General features: G+C 40.2%; 2 protein-coding genes across 8 annotated transcripts; one reads left to right on the top strand and one right to left on the bottom strand.

Annotated features, from left to right (window-relative positions):
* Nucleotides 1–2,231: 2,231 nt before the first annotated feature.
* Nucleotides 2,232–13,117, bottom strand: LOC128733486 (tudor domain-containing protein 7B). Of its 7 annotated transcripts, none has more exons than XM_053827102.1 (9): nucleotides 13,028–13,117; nucleotides 11,955–12,195; nucleotides 10,834–11,820; nucleotides 10,598–10,771; nucleotides 9,419–10,531; nucleotides 8,999–9,358; nucleotides 3,788–4,332; nucleotides 3,571–3,725; nucleotides 2,232–3,497 (listed from the first exon to the last, which is right to left on the bottom strand). In XM_053827102.1, exons 2-9 carry the CDS (start codon nucleotides 12,183–12,185, stop codon nucleotides 3,271–3,273), a joined length of 3,792 nt encoding a protein of 1,263 aa, XP_053683077.1. In that variant the 5' UTR covers nucleotides 12,186–12,195; nucleotides 13,028–13,117; the 3' UTR covers nucleotides 2,232–3,270. The 7 variants fall into 7 exon arrangements, with proteins under 7 accessions (XP_053683077.1, XP_053683074.1, XP_053683079.1 ...); XM_053827099.1 differs by having other exon boundaries at nucleotides 12,943–13,098; XM_053827104.1 differs by having other exon boundaries at nucleotides 13,022–13,086.
* Nucleotides 13,118–19,103: 5,986 nt separating this feature from the next.
* LOC128733504 (uncharacterized) lies at nucleotides 19,104–21,493 on the top strand. Its single transcript, XM_053827134.1, has 3 exons — nucleotides 19,104–19,141; nucleotides 19,325–19,563; nucleotides 20,136–21,493. The coding sequence occupies exons 2-3, from the start codon at nucleotides 19,351–19,353 to the stop codon at nucleotides 20,832–20,834; spliced, it is 912 nt and encodes a 303-aa protein (XP_053683109.1). The 5' UTR covers nucleotides 19,104–19,141; nucleotides 19,325–19,350; the 3' UTR covers nucleotides 20,835–21,493.
* The last annotated feature ends 3,706 nt before the right edge of the window (nucleotides 21,494–25,199 follow it).

Here is a 25,199-nt window from a genome sequence, read left to right as displayed (position 1 = left end):
ACCCACAACACCTGCCAGGGCGTGTGGCTCGCTGGTACCCGTGTACCTTTGACACATTGGACAAAAGATAGGAGTCACAACGACAGCTTGTTAAGCATAGTTACCTATTACCCCCCCCCCCCCTCCCTTCCTTTCCACTCTTTCCCCTTCATTCCCTAAAAAATCCTTCATTACTTTCCCTTACCGTCCCTTCATCAATTGTAGAATCATCGTTTCAAAAAAATATTAATATATGCCTGACCGCATTTCAAGGTCATGACTAAAATCACGAGTTTGGTCAAGTGTGGAGTTGATCTGAGAACATCATGTTTTTGTCATGTTCAGCATTATATGGCATGTTTCAGATTTCAAGATAGGATGCAGTACTAAACTCATAAATAAAAAGCTGTTTTTGTATTATAAGCATTTCAATTACAATAACTGATATACAAGTGGCTGTGAGACAAAGGAGCCCCGAGTAAGATCGGGCACTCACTTAGTTTCACATAATGATTATTTTATGGGAGGGAGGGGTGGGAGGCAGGGTGGTTCACAAAGGAGAGGACCTGACAAGGGGGGAGGTCCAAATAAGTTAAAGAAATGCTTGTCTCTTGCATTTAGACTGATTACAATTTAAGTGACTGGGAGACGAGAAGGACGAGGGGGTTATGGAGGGCGATTTCCACCGAGGAGGGATACATGGAAAACAAGCATAGTTTCGCTTACACTTATTAGGATTTTTAGATATCAAACAGACGCATAATTGGCTACGTAACAGAAAGGGGAGCTTACTGGGAGGGAGCAATCAGGGAGGTCGAGGAACGTGAGTATGAATGTATGTTCCGCCATAACTCTGGTTTTTGACATAAAAGAATCAGCGCATGGGGGTTGACAAATGGGGGAGGCAGTCTATTAAAAAGAGGAGGAAGGTTTCAATGGGTAGAGTGCGAAACGTGATTGATGGTTTTGCCTCCGAAAAGAAGACAGATTTACAAGTGACTGGGTAACAACAGGAGGGGGAGCTGACAAAGGGTAGACATATTCAAATGAAGAAAAAAGGTCAGCTATGTAGCCAGAGGGGGGGACCTGAGGATCTAGTCCGTTGAAAACAACCTGCCATGAAGCCGGCCTGATATCTTCTCACATTTGGCACATCTCCGTCGCTTTCGACCACCTCATGGTCGTGCGTTAAACTGTCTCCATTCTTATCTCTGCGCAATTGTTTGCTTTTGCGAGATATTGCCCGTTTCTTTAGTAACAAAACGCGCTGCTCACTTTTTTGATAGCTTGAAATCGTCGCAGAAAAAATCTGCTTGGCTGTATGTAAGTTATAAGCATATGTTATGCTTGTCTAGCACGTAAGCTATTGATTTACTTGACAAAATAAACGATAGTTGCCCCCGCGACGGTTATAATTCATGCGTACCCTTCCCTTTCCTTCTTCAGTGTATCAACATGTTCCCATAGACTCGGGAAACCATCGCAAAAAATAAAATTAGTTCGACTAACCTGCTAGCCGTAATCAGATCTTGCAACTCGAAGCACTAAACATTGCATTCTATAGGTTCTATTACTTTTTGGGTCATAACTTACACTAAATACTGAGATTGCCCAATTAAAATTCATCACTATATTTTCACTTTTTCGTCGCTGATTTTTCTTTAATTTTTTTCGGCCGTTCCATTCATCACATCACTCGCGAAACTTAACTTGAAACACAGAAAACTTGAATTTATCACCCGAACAGTTATCTGGTAAGATATTATAATGATTTTGCCCAAACTGTTCACTTGAATTGATATGAAAAACTTTACTTCGTTTTGATTGCAATTCCGAATCCGCGACCGTCGTTGTTGATACGTTACCAAGGAAACGGGAGTGATGTCATATTTACGTTGAGCATGAAATAGGTCCAAATTTTTCACTTTTAAATTAACGGTCGTAAAGTGTCGAAAATATACTTATAAAATTCTCTGATAATAAAATTCACCGTAAACAACATTTTATGTGATAGAATTACTGTCGGATCTAGTTCAACAGCAAAAATGGATACACGATTCTACGTTTCAGAATTGTTCATAACAGATCATTACCTACTACTAGCAACTCAGCATAAACAAAACGATAGTACTGAAATCAGTAAAAAAGCAGCTGGCCTCTGACGACCTTCAACTTAATATTTTTCTTTACGATTGTAAGATGGACATTCTCTATACAGTATCTCAATGACAACACACATCAAACTTCGCTATTCTTTGTTATATATTCGTATTATAACTACTGAGTAGGTAGACATAAACGTGATAAAAAGTAAGTCATATTTTCTCTTTTTTTGCAAGGCACTCAGTAACAATTACTAATGTAAAATTTCGACAATAATTACCAGAAAAGGTGTTGTATTGAAAGTTCAAAAATAAAAAAAAATAAAAAGATCATAGCCTTTGACGCCACAAGTAAACCGAAAGCAAACAGTGTTCTACTGGGTTTGAAGTTTTTTTTTTCAATAATCAGCATTCTGGTAATACCTGTAGTACTCTATCACGGATCGAGAAAACTTAACAAACACAAAAAAAAGAAGTCACTCGCAAGCAATAATTTAAGAGTGACGATAGTTAATGGTGCTAATAATGGTTAACAACAGTTTGGAAATATAATAAATACTAACAGCAAGGAAAAATAACATCTAAATAAATATGTTCCTATATGTGGGAGGATTTTGGATTTCATATGCAGTACCACCACCGAGGATAGCACTTTTAATTGTAGATCAATTTGCGATAAATTATTATAATAGTGCTTGTTATTGTTTGAATAATCACATTGTTTTTTTTTTCCTTTCGTTTTTTTCCTATTGCGGATAGATAATCGTAAATATTAGCTATGCTGATTATCTGTATTGTTAACAAGAATTTGGCAATTGAGAATTGCTTTATGTCGTAAAGATGCAAAGAAATCGCTCATGTGTCGGTCATAATATCTAATGGAATGGAAACCTTTATCAAGTCATATAAATAGTTATCTCGTGATACTTAACCTTTTGAATATTTCGTTTCGAGAGGTTAATTTTATTAGGATTACTCCTTTGATGAAGTAAGAGCATCTCGTGTCTCAGTATAGAGTTTTTCGTAAAATTATTAGATTCGAAAATATCACTAACTTTAGTCAGACTGTCAAACGTGTCGGTATTTTTTTGTTCTTCTAAAATATCACACAGAAACTTTCAAAAAACACGACAATTCATTGATAACTCCAACAGAACTATTCGTCTGTTGATCGTGTTGGTCCCCCCTTCTACCTACCTGTAAATATCGCTCGTTTTTCGTTGACCAAAACTTGATGAATCAGCGTATCTTCATCGGTCGATACGTCAATCAACGTCAGCTCAACTATGTCGTCGTTCGGGTTTATTTCGTCAACGTGTATGCTGCGAACCTGGCCAGCGAATTTCTTCTCCACCGTTAGTTGCTGAAAACGCACCGCATCCTCGGCGCTCCAATCCGTATGCAGCGGTTGAACGCCTGTGCACAAGAAGGTGGTTCATTTTATTTCGATAAAAGACAACAAAGAGTAGATAAATGGTTGAGGACTTACCGTACAGTTTAGCTTTCACCGCTTGCTGCGGAAGTTTTCGCAAGTTTTGTGGCAAAATTCGCAGCGACTCGCTGTTCATTATTCGGATTTGACCGAAATCACAGAAGTAAACGTGAATCGATGTTGGCCCACATAATATATTGACAACCAACACTCTGGTAAAATAAGATTACCTAAATTAATCTAAAATTTTAATATTCAAAATGGGGAAACTCACCTGTACCAGTTACCGTCATCGCTATTCAAGCCAGCATACGCCTCACCCTTCTCAATACTGTCCTTCGGCACATGTTTAGCTTCGGTCATACAATATTTCTGCAGTTCGACCATCATCCTTTGCAGTTCAATTGCCTGCATGTACGGCTGAACGATGAAATAATTCGGACTGGAAGCGATCGTTACATTAACGTCAAATCGTTGGCCCACGGCCGGTACCTGGAACTTCGGTAGCTTTGGTATCACCTGGGACGGAACGGGACTACTGCTGAGTTTTAAATTATTGAACGTTTTCGAAATGTCTGCCGCCTCTTGGCTAGCAAACGAATAATCGGACGTAAAACTGGTGTTCAGCTTGGCGGAGCTTGCCCCCGAAGAGCTGGTAGTTTCGTTGTGAAGAATTCGTGGACTGCTGATCAGTTCCGAGTTCATTTCCAGCTCCAGCTCCGTGCGAATGCTGTCGTTTATACACACTAGAATGTTGTTCGGTTCGGCATGCATGTAAATCTTCACTAATGGGACGGACGAATATGCAGCCACTTTGACCTGGTAAAGCAATTAAATCTGAATTAGAAAGGCACCAAACAGAGTTGCGCACAATTCCGCTAATCCACTAACAACTAGCTAGCGCAGCTAACATTTTAAACCCCTTTTTTAGCAAAAGGAAAATTGTTGACAAATATGAAAATGTTCTTTTAATTCTACTATTTAGTTGACAGTGGCAAATTAGTATCTAAAAGTTGTATGTCATAGAGTTACATAGTGTTCTTAGGAGTACCTTTAGGCGTTTTGGTCATAATTTTCAGTTATCTGCGTTATACTGAATCTAGATTCACAACAAAAAATCGTTTGGAATCGTGAGGATTATTCTGCCAAAAAAATTCGGAGAGATTTCCAGCTGTGAACTTGACACGAATGCACGATACTCCACCGGAAGCGGTTCAGCAATAAATAGTGACGCCACCGATGACACCATCTGGTTTTATTACCAGAATATTAGAGGATTAAGGACCAAACTCGACGATATCTTTCTGAGAATTGTTGACGGCAGCTACGACGCTAACGGAGACTGGATTAAATGACAGTATTAATTCACTGCAGATTCTCGGTAGCTCATTTAATGTTTTCCGTTGTGACCGATCCAATATTAACAGCGACAAGCTTAGTTTTGACGGTGCGCTAATTGCTGTTGCCGAGCGACACGGTTAGTCCCACATTGACGCATGTAACGGTAATATGCTGGAGCAAACTTCTGTTTCCGGTACCATATGGGATCATGGTTTCCTAATGTGTAATATTTACATCCCTCCCGACAAGAGCCGGTCAGTTGGTCTAATTGAAGAACACGTTAGCACCATCCGTGAACTCTGCAATAGCACCTTTTAAAGTGACACTGTCCTCGCGTGCGGCGACGACAATCATCCCCGCCTTAGATGGAGTAGGGCACACTTCCTAATAACTCGTCTTTAACTCCGACGAAAACAGCATTAGTCGATGGCATGGACTCAAGTACCTGAATCAAGTAAATTTGCAGCTGATTAACAACGGCCGATCTCTACATTTATTTTTTGTGTCTGAGGCCAGCCGTGCTGTGGTTACAACTTTCGAGGATTTATCACAAGGGGAGGGATACGCCCGCGAGCATGAGACAAAGATTCACTAGATGAGAACACAGTGGAGATTTTGGCCCGTTCTTGACGGCCAACAAACAGGTACGCGATTCAGCGCAAAAGCCGGTCAAGGAAATGTGTTAAATTCACATCAGGAGAAAGAATGGTTAATCTGTAACTAAGCCTTTCTGTCTCTTTCTGTGTTCGTCTTCCCGAACCTACAGCTCATCTTGTGCAGATTAGTGTCGCTCAATCTGTCTGGAGAATTATCAATTTTATCCTTTGGTAAGAATAACTAGGTTGTCGGTACCAACCTTGCAAATTACACTGACGGGCTCAGGCCGGCGATTCGCAGTCTACCTGCACTTCGAACCAGGGCTTTGAACGATCCTTTTTTCTACCGCAGTCACACCAACGCGCATTCAACTTCACACAGTACGTTTAGTGGTGGAATACGAACGCTATGCATAACACAACTGGCAGTTTGCTCAGTCAAACGCCGATTGTACGCAGTAGAACGAACGTATTCTAAAGCTTTTTGACATTTTCGTTTCAATCAAATTGCCTTTACCGTTTGGAGCAGCGAATGACTGCGAAACAGTCAAATCACTGGCATTCACCACGCTAACGAAAAGCATAACAATCGTATGATTCAATACTACAAAAAAAACAACCACTACATGTGCATGGAAGAAGTCGGTCGGACTCCGTCCAATACAAACGAATATTTTGCTTGCGTCGGCCCGACGTCCGGGTGACAAACTATTACTATGAGCAGCCGATTTGGAGACAAAAAGAGAAACGAAAAAATACGTCACCGTATGCTTCCAGTCAGTTTGCAGTTTATATTCTCAAAGCGCAAAGCAAAACGGGAGATCGACTGTTTGCTTTTGCTGAGATGCCGCATGAATTGTAAGACGGCAGCAGTACATTCGTTTGAAAGTTGGATCACGAGTGAACTTCCTTTCCATAGCCTTGAGCTGTTGAGTTGCCGCTGATAGAAATTCACCCAGTGCAGGTTTGTTGCTATCGAATGGTAGCCGAACTGTGAATCTACCAGTCTCATCGCAGAGGTGAGTCGTTTGAAAGAAATCGACTGCATTCTGCTCGTCCAATGTTAATGGTTTTGGTTTACTAATCTCCTCGACCTCCCAGAATTTTCGAAGAGTTTTGTCGATGTCTACGTCCATGCTAACACAGACGATTCCCATGTTGCAAGTGATTTTGGTTGCATCGAATACATGCCCAGTCACGATCTAACCGAAAGAAGAGTTAATCGCTACTGGTAGGCCGGCTTCAGTCATCATTCACCCATGATAGACCAAACACATCGCTCCCGAGGATTAAATCAATTCGACTCGGTTTGTCGAAGGCAGGATCTGCTAGACGCAGTGATTCTACACAATTAAGCCGCTTGCGGTCCATCGACTGACTTGGCACATTTCTTGCGAGCTTAGGCACAACGTATGCTTTCGTACTAATTACCTCGAGTGGTCTCCGATGAGCAATTTGCAATTCCTGTGACGATCAGATTGGCGTTACTTCGGTTCAGTCCGAGGCTCGTTACACAATGATCCGAGATGAGACACTTCGGAGCCGCTGTCCATTAACGCTCTGAATTCCTGGTAGTGACCGCCTTTTCCTTTGACGCGAACTAAAGCTGTTGGAAGTAGCCCGATAACAACAGAAGAACAGCTGTTGTTGACATTTGCTGAGCAGGACACAATGTCGACTATGTGTGCGTTCTGCTGTAGTGACTCGCTCTCTTGTCCCGATGATCTTCTCGATTGGCATATAACAATGTATGGTGCCGCTGACCACAGTTTGGCATTCGACACTGATTTCGACGGGCACGACTTAGCGCAATGGTTTGGTCTCAAACAATTAAAACACAGTCTCGCTTGCTGCACTCACTCTCACCTTTCCTTGACAGGCGCTTCCTTGAAAACATCGCAAACATAAATTTGATGGTCTTCTGAGCAAACCGGACACACCTGTTGCTGCACTACGTTGAATGTGTTGAATTCCCTTTTCATTGCTTGATATTTCCGATTCTCAGTGGGAGGATCCTTTTTGGAATAGTCTGCTTGCCTTCCGCCAAATGCTGCACAAGTCTCAAACGCTTCACACTTTCTCTTGAGGAACTTGAGCAATACGTCGAATTTTGGATCGTCGTTTTCCACAATATGCTGCTCCCATTGGGAACGTAAGCCATCGTCCATTTTCTTCAGTAGAATGTGAATCAGCCATGGATCTCTGGTTTCGCATTACGGCCCCAGTGCATGCAACTGACGTGTCACTTCATCGGATGTCGACACCAGCTTCCGAAGGCTTGTAAGATTCACTACTTTTAGTGCTGGTTGCTCACAAAATTGTTAAACGAGAGCAGCAACCGCGAACCTCGGTTTATCAAAGTGCTCCGTCAGCGTATCCCATACCTGCTTGTAATTTGCATCGGTTATCGAAAAATTACTCACTAAGCTTCTTGCTTGTCCTTCCAGGTGAGACATCAGAAGTTGCAACTTAAGAGCGTTGGTCAGATTTTGCCTATCTACACTGCTGACAAATAAATCCTTAAATGAAGCCCATTCTTTTCTGTCCCCGTTGAATACAGGCAAACTGTACGTAGGTAATTGCGTGTCGATTGGCTCAGCCGGCTGCTGTCGTGACTGTACAACTGATTCGTTAGCCATAGATGAAGCTTCCGCTTGCCTGGACAGGAGGGTCCGTTGCGTTTCGAGCAGGACACCAACCGCCTCCTTCATTCAGGTCGTCTTTCGATTCTGCGATCCCAGCGTCACTACCTCCATCAGTCAATTTTTCCGGTTGCTGTAACAGCTTCATCACAATTCCTTTCGTGGTGTAAAAGAGCCGCTCGTAATCCAACCGAATATTAAGCGTCGACGATAGTTCGCCTACCGGAACTGCTTCTTCGATTTCCGTTTGAATCCTGTCAAAATGTTCCTACATTTCCGCTAGGTTTCGCAGGCGATCGTGCACTTCGAACGCCGCCGGTTCCCGTTCCACTAGAAGCTTCGCACTCACATGTTCCATCTTCAGCCTTTCAAAGGCTACGTTTCTCTTCCTAATCAGCAAATCCATTGTCACCGATTCACTGCTATCCGGAGCAGAAGGACCAAATGTTTTCCCGTATGTGGAAGTGGACAAAGTATAACAAAACGAAAACCCGACGCGAAGTTACCGTAACAAACTGTTTTAACTTTTATTTTGAATGTTTATAATAGCGAGATACCAAAGTGTGAGATACACAAAACGCGTCTATTCGTATTTTGAATGTCTAAAATACAACGGAAATGCTGTCGCTTCACTGGCAGCATTTTTTACTTGTTGAACCTTGCAAACCGCAAACAAATACTGTATGTACATACTTTTTCTTAGGCCTTTGCAACGATGAAATTAGCACTGACCAAAGTATTGTCAAATCTACACTGCTAAAAAATTCAGCGAATAGCGTTAGCTTCCGCTAAATTTTTAGTTAAGTTAGCGGTTATCGAAGCTAACGTTTTTTAATTAGCGGATTAGCTGTTAGCAGTTTCGGTTAGCGGTGCCCACCTTTTATAAAAAATTAAAAAAAAACTTACCATAGCGGTCAACCCTGGTTTCAGCAGAGCACGAAGTCGACACAGCAGATAATCGTTCATCTCTTCCATGTTAAACATTCGCATTTGAATGGCTTGCGCAGGATAGCGATTCAAAGCAACGCTTAGCGTTTCCAAACGATATATATTGTTCATATCAACCAGTTCTTTTACCCCCACGTCAACGAGTAACATTTTACAGAGTGAAGCCGAGGATTCGGCGACGAACGATGCCCGGTACCATTTCTTATCGGTTTCCTTCCTGACCAGATACAGCTGTTGGCCCGTGGAAGATTTCGTTTTAGCCAAACCGCGGTGTTTGGCTTCCAGTGCGTTGGATAGCACTAGATTTGTGATGAGTTTCTGCAAAATAGGATTCTTATTAATGTTTAAGTATCAATGGAAATTCGACAGAAAACAAACCTGAATGTAAACCATGGCGTCGTCCTTTAGCTGACAGTGTACATCACCGAACTCATCAACGTGTGTGATAATCACACTATTCAAACTTTTCCGATTCAGTTCTGGCGTCGGCATATCGTCGCACACCTGCTTCAGAATGACGGAATTCAAATTGATATCCTCCTCCGAGGACGTATCATACAATATCATCTGAATTCTGCCGTCAGCCGCATCGTTTTCACTATCTTTTTCGTAATCCTCGCGGGCAGTCAAAATTTCTCCAATGCAAACTTTTCCGGAAATCAAATTGTCCAGATGTGGTTTCGACTTTGGATGTTCTCCGAAATCTTCCAACCCGTGAAGTGTGAAACAGACGGACTGCGCCGGCAGCTCAAGGTATTCCGATTTGCAGGCGAAAATATCGTTCAACGAAACTCGCTCCCAATCCCCGATATCGATGAAGAAGCAAAGACAGATATTTTCACCGAAATCCAACTCCTCCGCTCGAACACGGAACCAGCAGTCATTCGTACACACCAAGTAGTATTCACCGACGACAATGGACTTCGGTTTCGGTTTTTCATCCATCATATGCAACTCAATATCGGTCAGCAAAGCATCCATTTTATCGCTGTAGTCGGGCCCAACCAGTCGCGCCCATATTTCCACCGTTGAGACCGGGTTAGTCACGTACACACTCCAATACTTTTCCTGCCACGGCAGTGTAAGCAAATTTGCCTTCATCCGTGTCGCTTCAGAAGTATTAGAAGTGTCCGTTCCCTCCGGATTAGCCTCCCGAACGTTGGCGTAAACGATCGTGCTACTCGCTGTCTCCTCCCGTGTGAACATTCGCGTGTGCGATAGGATGATCGATTCCCAATGATCGGGAAGCAGCGCCTTGTACTGGTTCCGGAATGCATTTGGAATGTTCTTACTGAACATTCCATGCGAGCAGGTAACCAGTAAGTCGAAAATTTTCAACGCAACTTCGTAGTCCGAATCAAGACAAACCGAGTAACTGTTGCGCTCCTCGTCCCGTTTGATGTTGTCGATAGCAATTTGGGCGGCCGCAAACTGAGCCTCGAACTCGTTAGCGAAATCATTCGGATAACAGGCGTACGTTGATCCATTGATCTGAAAACAAATGAAGTGAGTAATTTAGCCCAAAATAATTTTACAGATACGAGTTTCAAGCCGTACCGTAACTCGACATTGGAATCTCTTGTTTTTGAGTTTATAATATTTGTAGACTGGTGGAGCGAACTTATTGCTCTGCGCTAGCGAAGCTAGCAATTCGACTGGCGTTGCGCCAGGGTTTATTGCGTGCAGCACCGATTGATTCAAAAAGGGGGCAACCGGAGGAGCAGACAACACCTGTGTGGAAATATTCAACTAAAACTTTTCGTTTGCTATCAAGTAGTTTCTAAAATAATTACCTTAGGGCCCGGGTCGGATGTCTTAGCTGGCGAGGATTGGGGTGTAATGATTTTTGCAACCTTTTCCAGATCTGCACTGTCAACCTTCTGGTTCATTTTCAGTCGGTCCTGAAGCGTCTTCTGTCCGGGAAGCGTTGGTAGTTGAATAACCGGAGGCGGCGGAGGTAGAATAAGCGTTATTGGTTCGATCACCGGCAATATCGGAGGAAACTCTTGTCGCGGAATACTATTGTTGGACACGACTGGTTTGGGAAAAGCGGGTTCCAACATTGGAGCAGCCGTAGGAGAGCTGTGATTTACTATTTGCAGTCGAGTATTGACGCTACGTACTGGTGGTGATGGGTATGAAACGTTTGGAACTGAAGGAGGTGTGATAAATGGTTGATTCGCCTCAATCGTTCTGTGACTAGTGTCCGTAACACTAGTTTTTGCAGAATTATTGTAGCCTGTATCACGTGATTGTTTAAAACCATCTGAAGATTGCTTTGGCTGCTCGTTCGATCGTAACTTTAAACTATAAGTTGGTGGCTGTCCTGATTTGTTAAGATTTTTGGCAGTTGAGTTATTGTTGTTAGGCTCTGCCTGATTAACCCGTTGGTAGTTAAACACAACATTCTGCTGCTGTAACGGTGATTTCGGCTGATTGTGGCTGTAGGAATTTTGAGTAGTTCCATAGTTGCGATTGTTATTATATCGCACAGCAGCTTGATTACTTTGAAAAACCTGCTTCAAAGGATTAGTGTTCGTGTTGTTGTAACGCACCTGCTGGTGCGGAAGGTACTTGTTCTGAGGGTACCTCTTGGACTGATAAGGCATTGTAGTATATATTTTGTTATATACGCTGGGATTCCAATTGCTACCGCCGTAATTCTTCTGTGGTTGACGCATCACAGAAAATCCAGACTTTCTGGTTTTGGACGGCCTCTGGGCAGCGACCATCTTTAGAATGTGCGCAGACTCCTTGCTTGGTTTTACATAAATGATTGTCTAAAATACAGTACGATAAAAATATATGTTTGCTGAAAACTTTATTGATTTAATCAATTATATGAATCTGCATGAATTTAAAGATCGATTTTCACGTTGTAGCTGTGTTATCCAGTAATTTTTAAATAGCTCACCTCGCCCATCCGATTTTGCAAAACAAATTCGCCAGTGCACTTCAAAAATTCGTCTGCATTCGGAAACCCGAACTTTTTGTACATCAGCGGGCTTCCCTCGAGTTCTCGAAAATCTGCAAGAATACTTTGCACGGTGGATGGTCCCTTTTTGGATGCCACCAAGGCACGCAGCACAGATACAGCCGCGTCGAACTCATCAGTAAACTCTCTCTTTTTTGCAACATTAGTCATTGTCGTCGCCCTAGAAACGGGTAAAATAAAGAATAAATTTAAATTAAGCATGAACTAAAACTCATTTTACAAACTTCAGTTTTAAGCCAGCAAAAGTTAACAAATGTAAACGTTAAATTACGAGGCTTAACTAATCAAATCGTTTTAAGTTTAAATACCTACAATGATTGTGGCATTTTAAAATTTGTAGTTAAACACGCTAGTATCTATCAATACATATAAATTACTTTGTAACTTTGTGATCAATAAAAATATTTTATCGAACAGCGCAATCGTGGCAAGATGCATTAACCAATCAAAAACACGAAAAAAAACCAACGCATCAAAAAAAATTGTTTACTTATCACTTCTTATCACTATCAAAGGAATGCTTTTTAATCACTGAATTTCATTTCCGTTAATTACTAAATCTTTGAATTACTTGGTCGTTTATTCGAAAAACTTTTGTGTAATAATTCAATTGAAACGACTTGCTCTGCTTTTCATTCGATTTACTGGCACTATCTCCTCGATCTCCTAAGCCACTGACAGGCAGGACAGAGAAATTAGGTTATACAAAATTCCTAAACATTTACTGCCTTCTTTTCTAATGTGCCACATTCATCTTTTCATTCGCACCCAGTTTGCTGCTCTGGATTGTACTGTTATCTCCCTCGCACCGTAGGTACAGAGCTATGTGCATTTCTGTGCAGTTGCATAAAAACCATAAAAACAGAGAAATTTTTTCTATTCCTATCCGTACGACAATCAAACTTACCTATCTTCAATGCTCTATCTTATCTAATATAATACTTCTTAAATTCGAGATTTTAAATTTAAAATCGAAATTTTTTTACTTTTACCGAGGAAAAAATCGCTGCCTGATCTGATTTGATTACTTTCTGCAGAACATCACACGTCGCCAGCTACCACCATTGTCAAAAATCGAACACCAAATGATGATCGGAATCGGATCGGTTCGGTTCGTCGCGTTCGTGTTCAGGATCGAGATCAGCGTGCGTGAGCGAAGCAAACCGAATTCGACGTCGCGCAGTGGCACTAAACAATAATGCATGCCCTCCTTCCCCTTACCTGGCACGAACCAAGAGAACGAGAAAGATCGAATAGCAACCCAACTTGCAAAAATTGCAGATGAAAAAAAAAATGAAAAACTAAATACCCGTCGCAGTCACACTAGTGGGCTAAGATGGGTAATACCCTAGACAGACATACAATTGTACCAGCGTTGTACGTGTACAGCGTTGTACATGTACAACGGAAGGGTGACAGACATACTGCTGTACGTTGTAGGTGGTTGTGCTCATCACCGATAATCTCTAATTGCATGGTCTAAGCGTTGGTTTTTGTTCCTATTCACGAAATGTTAACACAAATTTCAAGATGCCGAGCGTTTAGCGTTAAATCTTTGCCAAAATCTTGCAAAATAATAATTAATTTAAAATTCTGCCTAGTTTTTGTTATCACAACTACCAGTCATTGGCGCTGCGCGCAGTAAAAATCGAGCAGTTGTAGCTTCGTACAACGGTGAAAGGGGTAGGTACAGAAACCACCGTTGTACCACTTTGCTTGCGTGATTCTATCGTTGTACACGGTGACAGACATACAATTGTACAGGTACAACGCTGGTACAATTGTATGTCTGTCTAGGGTATAAGGTAAAATTTTTTATCGAAAAGTGACGTGCGAAGAGCATCCAATTCAACAGGGTGTGACTTAAGACAGGTCTAAAAATTGCGTCCACCACATAATTGCACTTGCAGGGGTGTTGCCGGGATAAATATAAATAACCGGACATAAAAATAAGTAATTTTATCGCTGACAGCTCAAGCACCCACACTAGCGAACACAAAATTCGCGTGATACATGATATTTGCCTCATTTTGGGTAAGAGCTGATGCCTGTTTGCTTTATTTTTAAGCGGGGTACGCTGCTGAAAAGTAATGGGTAAAAAGATAGGACAAGAAATGCTCAAGAAATTGATTTCTTTTACGATTTCTTAAGCAGTACGCACCTCATAAGAAATATTATTTCACGTCCAGATGACGTTGGTTTACACGCAAGTGAATTAAAACGTCACTTTTCCGTACGGAATAATATCCGGCGCAATTATTACCACAAGAAAAAATGACAGGTGGTTGCTTGCATTGGAGTTGTCAAAATTTCTTCGGTAAATAACAAGATTTTTTCTTGAGCTGTTTTCTTTTCAGCAGCGTACCCCGCTTTAAGCACCAGCACACACGTAAATGAAAAGGTGTATAGGGTGTTTGCAGAGTGCATTTGTATTGGACATCTGTTGGGCAGGCAAAAGTGACAGCTCCATATACACACACGGGCTGGGAAGAGCAAAAATTTTTAAATGATTTATTTTCTTCATTTAAAACAGAAATTACAAATTGCTTCATACATATAGCAAGGTAATATATCTGTTTACTAAATAAAAAAATTATTTTCAACAAATAAGCTAAGACGAGGTAGCAATGATCAAAAATGTAACTATGACCTATGTTAGCGGGATAAAATTAAACAAATATCAATAGCCAGCAGTTGCTTTCGGCTAAGAAAGCAATTTATTATGCTAAAACCAATTTTAAATTCCATTACTTTCAACTTGGTCTATGCCGTATACTGCTTCAAAAAACAGTATATTTGGGACACCGATTTAACGCGAATTCACCGAAACCCTAGTTACCAAAAGTCAGCATATATTTCAGGGAACATTTGTCGGTTACTTTGGGTATTAGGTGCTTTAAAATGATGAATAATTTTAGAAAAAATGATAATTTTATCCAGCACGTTTTTGCCGCATCGAATAGGAAAATATGCAATGTGTGCCTAACAGATGTCTTGCATGTGTGTGTAGCAAAAGCCCTATAGGAGCAATTCAACCAAACATGAAGAATGTAAAATTAGTTGCGCATGGTTTTGCCTGTCTACTACAGCCTGAATTCGTTAATTGGGCCACGACTGCACTCCAGCTGATTCGCTAATTGGGCCGACTGACAGTTGTTAGAAATTTCTACACTCGAAAATTCCATACAATTTTGACATTCAAGTTGTCCCATAGCCCAATTAGCGAACGCCCAATTAACGAACCGCCCAATTAACGAACCACCAATTAACGAAACTTTGCTGTATATGAAAATATACCCAAGTAACCACGAAGCTTTATATCAATTCAATTGTAATGGTTTATAGTGCGCTACAAAGCATATCATATAATGTATTATTTTCTTACATGTACAATAAATGCAGTAATAAAGTGGAAAAGGGCCCCACTATTGTCAAATTAAAGCTGCATTATAATAGCAATTGCTAAAGCACCATTACGGCATGAATTAAACATCGCTTCGCCTGCATTATCGACATATCGTTATTTTTAGCCTGTTTGCGAAAAAAATATAAAAACATCAATTCGGCCGGCGTGTCAAAAGACAAAAATAAATATATTTCATATTTATTTTTTAAGTCCGCTGGTTCTAGCAGCTTCTCAAGCTATGCGTTACTTCATTATTTACGACGAATGGATTTTTTTTGCATTTCAAATGTTACCTTTAATGAGACTTGAACCTGATGGGTGCGTGTATCCCTGCATGGTTCATTTGCTGGCGCCTTTGATATCTTAACCACAGCTGTTATAGATGAGTGGGTTGTAATTAGTCGTACTTAAATCGTCGTTCGTAGTTAATTTTAGAATTCAATTGGTTGAAAAAAGACAGCAGCAGTTGGATGAAACAGAGTATGAGTAGTGGCCGTAAATAAGCAAAAACGAAGTCAGGTATAAGCATTTTATTAACATTTACGGTACGTTTTAAAGATTTGTCCTAAAGCTTGTAAGCAACATATTGTAACATTATATACGCAAATAGTGTTTTTAATAATGCTAATTTACGATAATGCTTAAACGCATTAGCAATGTTTATACAAAAGTTTTAACCATGCGAATTGCTGATATACCGCTGTCTGGTATTAGCGATGCCGAGCTACAGCCAATATGGGGTTATGCGTTAATGCTTGTGGTTACTTGGGTAGTATAAAGGTATAGCAATCACTCGAAAAATCGAAAATCGAATGAGAGACTAGCGGGACGAATGTCATATACCATTCGACACAGTTTCGAAAACTGAGCATTTTCTCTGTGTGTGTGTGTGTGTGTGTGTGTGTGTGTGTGTGTGTGTGTGTGTGTGTGTGTGTGTGTGTGTGTGTGTGTGTGTGTGTGTGTGTGTGTGTGTGTGTGTGTGTGTGTGTGTGTGTGTGTGTGTGTGTGTGTGTGTGTGTGTGTGTGTGTGTGTGTGTGTGTGTGTGTGTGTGTGTGTGTGTGTGTGTGAGTGTGTGTGTGTGTGTGAGTGTGTGTGTGTGTGTGTGTGTGTGTGTGTGTGTGTGTGTGTGTGTGTGTGTGTGTGTGTGTGTGTGTGTGTGTGTGTGTGTGTGTGTGTGTGTGTCTGTGTGTGTGTGTGTGTGTGTGGGTGTGTGTGTGTGGGTGTGTGTGTGTGTGTGTGTGTGTGTGTGTGTGTGTGGAACGGTTTTGATTGAGCCAACATTTCTCGGAGATGGCTGGACCGATTTTAATGATCCTAGTGTCAAATGAAAGGTCTGGGCTGTGGTATATCCATCCATAACACTCGTCTTAGATTAGTCCAATTCAAATCTTTCTCCTTTTGCTTTAGTTACCAGTCACATTCGTAAGCGGTACAGCTGACACACACGGTATCATGAGGCGTTTCATCCCAAATCCAAATCCAAACGTTGCTTGAAAGTATCGGCATTAGTCAATCCTTTAGTTTCGTAGCAATGAGTTCTACCCTCAGTCACCTCACTGGTCGACTGCTGAACTGCTCGATTGCTCAACTGCTTAACTGAACTGCTCGACTGAACTGTTCGATTCGACTGCTCGACTCAACTGCTTGATTGGACAGATCGATTTGACGCTTGATTGAACAGCTCGATTTAACTGCTCGAGTGGACTACTCGACTTAACTACTCGATTCGGCTGCTTGACACATTTGCTTGACTTACTACTCGACCCGACTGCTCGACTTAATTGCACGATTGAACTGCTCGACTGGACTGTTCGATTCAACTGCTCGACTGGATTGCTTGACTGAACAGCATGATTTATCTGCTCGACTAGACTGCTCGACTCAACTGTTCGATTCAACTGCTTGATTCCACTGCTCGACTGGTCTGCTTGGCTCAACTGCTCGAATGCTTGACTAGACTACTCGATTCAACTGTGCTATTCGATTGGCTGCTCGACTCAACTGCCCAACCCGATTGCTCGATTCAACTGCTCGACTAGACTACTCGATTTGATTCAACCCGACTGCTCAACTGCTTGACTTAACTGTTTGGTTCGACAGCTTGTCTGAACTGCTCGATTCAACTGTTCGTCTAGACTACTCTATTCAACTGTGCGACTAGACTACTCGATTCAACTGCTCGACTGGACTACTCGACTTAACTGTTCGATTAAACTGATCGAATCGACTGTTCGGTTCAACTACCCAACTCGACTGCTCGACTCAACTACTCGGCTGGACTGCTTGGCTAAACAGTTCGCCTTCTGTTTGATTCGATAGCTCGACATAACTGCTCGATTCAACTGCTCGACTGGACTACTCGACTCAACTGCACGAATGAACTGCTCGACTCAACTGTTCGACTTAACCGCTTGACCCGACTGCTTGACTAAACCATTCGATTCGACTGCTCGACTCAAGTGTTCGACTGGACTACTCGACTTAACTGCTCGATTAAACTGCTCGACTTGACTGCTCGACCCGACCACTCGATTCAACTGCTCGACTCAACTGCTCGACCCGACTGCTTGACTGAACAGCTTGATTATACTGCTCGACTAGACTGCTCGATTTGACTGCTAGACTTGACTGTTCGACTCGACCGCTCGACCCAACTGCTTGATTCGACTGCTCGACTCGCCTGCTTGTCGCGATATCGTATGGTCGGTGTTAAATCAGAACGGACCAAGTCGCAAAATTTTAAAAAATGAGTTAATGATAGCAAACGATCAAGAATTTTCTAAGCAACATTTTACTTTAATCAGACTACATAAATGTTGCAAACAGCCAGAAGTTTTTATTCAGTTAAATAAAATCCAATACGACCATAAAAACTATTTGTTTCAGTTTTCGGCTATAACTCTTTTATGTACAACATCTTAGAGCTATATTATGCAATATAAGAACTCAAAGAACTAATACAAAGATTAAACATCTTCGCAAACACTGGCCAATGGAATGTATCCACAGTTTTCGGAATTCTGAACAGACATTTATATTTTCCGGGTCGTAAGATTCGGGCTCAACTAGTCTTCTATATAAGAGCTTCCTCTGTAATCAAAACCAAGCTCCTGACAAGACGCCTTCGTTAGAGGTGCATCTTGATGTTTTGGTCCGGTAATCTCTGCCATTGTAAATCTAGATTATCAGATTTTTGCATCAATATTTCCTACAGCACTCTAATATTTATCGACGGCAAATAGAAAATCGTCATAATTCGAAACCAATTGCAAAAAAATTATACTTCTCAAAAGTGCGTAATCGCTCATAAAAGTGCTATTTTAGCTTATGTCGTTTCAGTGTCTTCGACGCACTTATTAACGTAAGAGCCGACTGGGCACTCAAAAACTGCTAAATTTTGAATCAAAACAAAGAGTACCACCACGTACCACCCATTAATGAAGGCAGCTCTCCGTTTTAATTGAAAAGTCTATATAGTCCTTGTGCCGATTGGGTGCTAAAAACAATTTGGGGTTGGTTTTCTGTACAATAGTTCACAAGGAAAATTTAACGTGTACTGGGCAACTGTCTTTTTATTAGAAACCCATCAGCAAGGAGGGAGAAGCAAAAAACATCAGCTGCATTTTGAAAACATCTGCTACCTTGCTGTGGCAGGAAACAAATTTTTTAACGCAAACCAATAACTTATTCTCGAAAAAGGTATTTTCAACAAAAAGTAGAAACAGTTAAACCCAATTCTTGTGTACACATGTATTTAACTCGCATCGGTAGATTTAGAGATGTGAAATTCTTTGTTTCTTCTTGTGCGCGCTGCGAATTAAGTGATAGTGTACACATCTCTTATTAAATTAGGATAAAGTAAGAATACTTTTATTTTAACAGGTTTCCCGTATTTCACTCGATTACTAATGAGCAGTTCAGATGCTACTGGTAATGACGGAGCCGCTGCCGGTGGAAATGGAGACAGACAGTGCGGATCATCCGGGGGAATTCCTAAAGTGGTTAAAAAGACAAATGTTTGCCTGATCTGTGGAATCTACACTAATTTATCGCTGAATATTTTTGAGCCTCGTAGTGGTCCCAATATACGTGAGGTTATTTATCAAAAGTACAATTTTCGTGTGAGTATCTAGTTTCTGTTCTGTTTTACAACAATATAGGCTTTTTTCGATGCTCCTTTCCACTTAGATTTCGTTTTCAGGATGCAATGAATAATCTTTATACAGATATATGCTTAGTCAATAGGAAACTAAAAATATATCGGTTATCGGTTGACCAAAAGTCAAATGTGTATTGCGTTTTGAATACGCAGTTGGTGGCAATAAAAAAAGTATAAATTTGAAATTACAGGAACTAGATGTGACTGAGTTAATTGCGTTGCAAACCTATATTTAATCATTGCAATCCTGATATTACAGTATTTGTACCAAACATGAGGGTATAATCTTCCCTCATAGTATGCTCTAATATACCAGTCTCGCGAAAAGGTACGGATATATTACGTTCCTCTATCCAATACAGTAACTATAAGAATGAAAATTCTATGTCAGAATGAACTGGAATCGTGTTCATGATTACAATTTCCAATTTTTAAATCACCCTCAGTTTGGCTCTCAAAAACCGAAAATCACATCTTTCTGCTATTTCTAACTAAATGATTGATCATTAATTAACACTTAATCAATATTTGCAGGCCGAACGCGGTGACAATGTGGATAAATATATTTGTTACAGTTGTAACAATTGGCTGATCAACTGGTACTCATTGCAGCATTTGTCAGAGACTCGAAATTATGAATCCACTCCCTCATCCAGTCGTTCGCAATCACAAAACGACAGTAAACGCTCGAAGAACCAACGCTCTCAACCGCACTCAACATCAAAATCCAGTCGAAATAAGGAGAATCTCGAGCAATGCAACCTGGTATCATCCACAGTGGTTGATTCACCGAAGCGCAAGTGTAAACGATCCCCAAGAAACATTCTGAAAGAATCGCTTCTGCAACAGAAATCGAGCCCAACTGACTTATTTGAGTCGTACCTAATTCAGATGCTGGAGAAACAAGGAACGAGTGTAATAAAAGAGAATGTTCCAACATCAGAAACGTTAAAATCAACCTCCTTCAGTTCTACATTACTGCATAATATCAAAGAAGCCAGAAAACACGAGGAAACTTCCTCGGGTAGCAGTGACATAATACTCAGTTTTAACTCTGCTCTCTCAGAATTGACAAATATGATGCCATCGTTTGATAGATTTCGCTACACCAAAGAGGATGAAGATAAGTTATATGATCCCAACGAATTACAAAAAAGACTCACTTGCTCTCTTTCAATATCTCTTGTCGATAAGGTTCCACTGGAAAACAATCAAACAGAAGATAAGCTCTAAAATTGGAAGGCTTGAAAAGTGGAACGATTGTACTCTTGCATTTGTCGAAACACATTCTCAAGTTTCCTATTATATATAAGCTGACAGTTATAGCTATAGGTTTCATTCCAATATCCAATGTTATCGTGTTGAATTTGGATGCATAGGATGAAGAATACTCTTTTTTCCATCTATCAAGGAAATCAAACCAAAAAGTTAATTTTAGGTAATTCCATTAATCCTAATACCCACATATGCCATCATTAAGTCTTGTTTATGATCTCGACTACTTTTATTAGCGTTGTAATGTCTTAAGATTGGCAGTTTAAACTAGATTTATTAGATTGTGTCTAAGCAAATAGTTAAAATTCGAGAAATCGATTTTATTCCAGATAGAATGTTAAGATATCATGTAGAAGCTTCGTACGATTATGGAACCAGCATTTTAGTAATTAGTAGACATTAGTATATGGCATCAAAATATGCAGAATAATCAGTGGACGCATAGTTGTAACAAACTAGATGAATTATCACCTTGTGTTGAAAGATCATGTCCAGGCTTGAAAACTGAAATAAAAAGAACTTACGTTCTAATCCAAAAACGGAATTGTTTTTCATCTCAATCATCCGGTCCATCATCGCATCCAAATTATATTAATTAGATTGGAGCAGGACTACATCTTACGGCAAGGTTAGGCTAGATAGGGTGTCATTCCAAAAAATCGTTTTCGAAAAGTGGTTAGATTTTGACCGCTAATAACTTAGCGGTTTCCCGATCGATTTTCAATATTTTTGCACCAATCGATCGGAACATCGACGCGTCGGCTCAAATATTAATTCGTAAGTGTACACTATTGAAAAATGAAAATAATGAAGCATTGTCCAACTAGGAATTCTCGCATCCTGACTGGTTGGAAAAAAACATCAAAGTTTAAACGTGTTTTTTGCAAAAAACTGACAGAAACTCCCCGTCCCAACAGGTCGACGATTCTTGACGATGACGATGTTTAAATCTATACCAATATGATATCTGTGCTTGCGAGCTACGCCAGAGGGCAAATCATCCCTCTTCTTCAACGGGTTTTGTCGTTTGAACGTTAAACCTAGTCCAATTTGATGTCCTGAAAGTAAGCAGTTTTGTTAAAGTATAAAACCACCCCTTTTTTTCAATCGATTTTTTCTTTTCAATATTGAATCTACAATGTGACACATATATATATTCGAACAAAAACAGTCATATTTTTGTAAATAAAAGCTTTATTTCGAATTTTAGTTTTAGAAGTTGTTTACCCATGGATACAGAACGCAACAAACAATCATTGCTCTATTGAATTGTCTTTTGCGTGGATAACATGCTTCAAACGCTTTTTGAAGTCGTTACATGCGGCACGCACTACTTCCACCGGAATGTCATCCCATATCTTGTTGACAACTAACTTAATATGGATATGGAATCCGTCAGATTGGTTTTGCACCACATCTGCACAAGATTTGCAGTGTGGGCAGGAGCTCCATCCTGTTGAAAGCAATAATATTCTACACCATACATGCCCTGAACTTAAGACATCACATTTTTTTTCAAGACCATTTCTAAATAGTATTTTGCATTAACTTTCACTCCTTTTTCAATAAATACAAGAGGAAATTTCCCTTTCTTTGAAATGCCTCCTAATACCATTACCGTTGATGAATTTTGGTATCATAGTACCTTCCGTTTGTGCTTTGGAGCGTCGATATGATCAAAACCGACCACAACCCATCATTTTGAGAATGATGCGGGGCTTGAAGAACAAAATGTGCGGACCGGTCGCAACTACGACGGATTCGCTCTCGAACAACCTTTTTGACCTCTGCAGTTCTAAAGGGCCAAACAGTTATTCTGACAGTTTTCTCGTGGGTTTATTGTCAAATTGACTTTGACGGATGCGTTGACGTAGCATCCCAACTAACAATGGTAGCTGAATTGCAAGAGCAATGGCTGTTTACGAGTTGGTTTAAGGCGATCAAAGCTGCATAAAGTAAGCACTCAAATGGTGTTTAAATAAGCGATGTTTAAGCTACTTTAAGTTTTTCAAACCAGTTCTCTCCCAAAAGCTGATAAACAAGCTTAATAGCGGATTTTTCTGCTAAGCAATCTGCTTCTAAACAGCCATAAACATCAAACCGTTTTAAGGCTGCTTAAAGGTATTAAAGTGTAGAGTGGAAGCTTTCATTAGACTCACAGCTTTCAAACTACTTGAAGGCTGCTTAAGGGCGTTAAAGTGGCTTTACAAACTTCTACCAAGTTTTCTTTCGGCTCACAGCATACATAGTGTCAGATCATAGAATTTCGCAATTCGGCTGACAGCAAAAGTTTGTCAGTTATCGACATTATCGACTGCTTCACGCTAGGCGGGCTAGGCTTCAGGTGTAAAGATATTCTCACTATCTGTTCTGCAGATGCAAATGGGGCGAATCATACGGTGAGTGCTTATGGATCAAAAGATGGCGGGTTCAATTTCCGGAAAAAAGACATGCATTTTTAATTAGTTAACTTACTTATATGAATTAAAGTTGTTCAAAATTAAAAATATCGCGCTCGACAATGTTCATGGCAAAATAAAAATGGCGCGTTCCATTTTTATAAAATTAAAAATAGATTTTTTTTTTAGCTGCATAAAGGTTGATGAATCGTTAATTAAGCGGCTGGAAGAGCATACTGCAAAACTATTTCTCGTTCTAAAAATAGAATTGACAGCATTGCGCAAATTGGCTATTTAAAAGCGCGCAAAAACCTCTATTAAGCTTCATCGCAGCTTCGAAAGCAGCTTTTAACAAGTCTGAAGCTTGATAAAATCGCCAGATTTAGATGTTTAAGAGCTGAAAAAAGGTTTTTATTTCTAAATCTAAACTATAGTTCAGCCACAGGTTGAATCAAATCAGCTATAAAAGCGTTTGATCAGCCTGAAATTGTTACTTGGGATTTTGTTTGACCCTTAACGCTTCATTTTCTTCCGGGTTATTAACGGTTTTCAACAGATCCTGTCTGGACAAATATTTTTGCTCTATAGTATGCCAATCCTCTTTTTATGCCGAGATGTTCGAGGCAGGGATGGTTCGATCACTTTGACTCAATTTTGATTCATTTGACAGTACCGTCTTAACAGGGCCAAATATGACAAAGTTATATATGAGACATTCGTAGAACAGGTTATTATCTATAATTTTGCTGAAAAAAGTTTTACTGTATCTTCTGTAGCTACGGCGTTACAATGCTAGTACAGTTGGATTTCGAATTTGGCAACAAATGCGTGTCGCCTATGTTGCCAAAATCGAGACCTTTTTTGAACATGAAAAAATTGAATTTTAGTGCGTTAGAAATTGACTAAATGGTATTAATCAACGATTTCAACCTTTTTATGTTTACAAAGTCCGCCAAGAGCTATCCGTGTGGTGGAAGTAAGTTTTTGGCGACCTGCGGTAAGACATAGTCCTACGGCAATAAAAATATTATTGTTTGAACCCGCAAACTTTTTTTTATGAGCACACCTAGGACAATATTTTTTCGTCATTTAAAGTATGTATGCGGAAACTGACTGATATTTAAGCATATTTTTGGCAGTAAAATATTTTGCGTTGCCAAAAACGGATACTTTTGTTGCCGAAATCGAGGCATGCCAAAATCGAACTATGCCAAATTCGAAATCCCACTGTATCTTATTAGCGACTAAATAAACGTTCGTTTAGTCAGTAAAAGATACAGTAAAACTTAGTTCAGAAAAATTGTAGATTAGAACTAGTTCTACAAATGTCCCATTTATAATATTCTCATATTTGAGTCGGCTGAGACGGTACTGTTAAACGAATCAAAATTGAGTCAAAGTGATCGAACCATCCCTGGTTCGAGGTCACGAAAAATAGTACTGCATGCAGCACCGTTTCGGAATTTATTTATTATCAACGACCGTAACTCGAACATTAGTACGTGTACACCGAACGAGACACAATATGAAGATGAAACTACGTCAAGTAAGAATTAAGTCATGATGACACACACATAGTATTAGTTTGATTGTATTAATTGTATATGCCGTTGCAAGCATCAAATACTATTTGTACAAATATATATGTGTCACACTGTAGTCCAAATTTATGTCCTGAAAGTAAAACGTCATAGAAAAGTGAGCCTTTCCTTTCCTTTTATCACATTGCATTCATATAGAGTAAGGAGGGGTAAAAGTGCGATTCAATGATTTATCGGTGCAGATTCCGAGTAAATTGACTACATTGGCATGGATGGGTGACTACTTTGACAGCTTGAATCTAACGTAAACTTTGATTGCTAACGAAACATAGTTGCTGGGTTATGTGCAAATGTTATTTTAGGGCGGTTATGATGCAATATTT

This window comes from Sabethes cyaneus, chromosome 2 (genome assembly GCF_943734655.1).
Source record: "Sabethes cyaneus chromosome 2, idSabCyanKW18_F2, whole genome shotgun sequence".
Classification (NCBI taxonomy): Eukaryota; Metazoa; Arthropoda; class Insecta; order Diptera; family Culicidae; genus Sabethes; species Sabethes cyaneus.
Note: the sequence above shows the minus strand (reverse complement) of the source record. Positions and strands in the feature narration are given on the sequence as shown.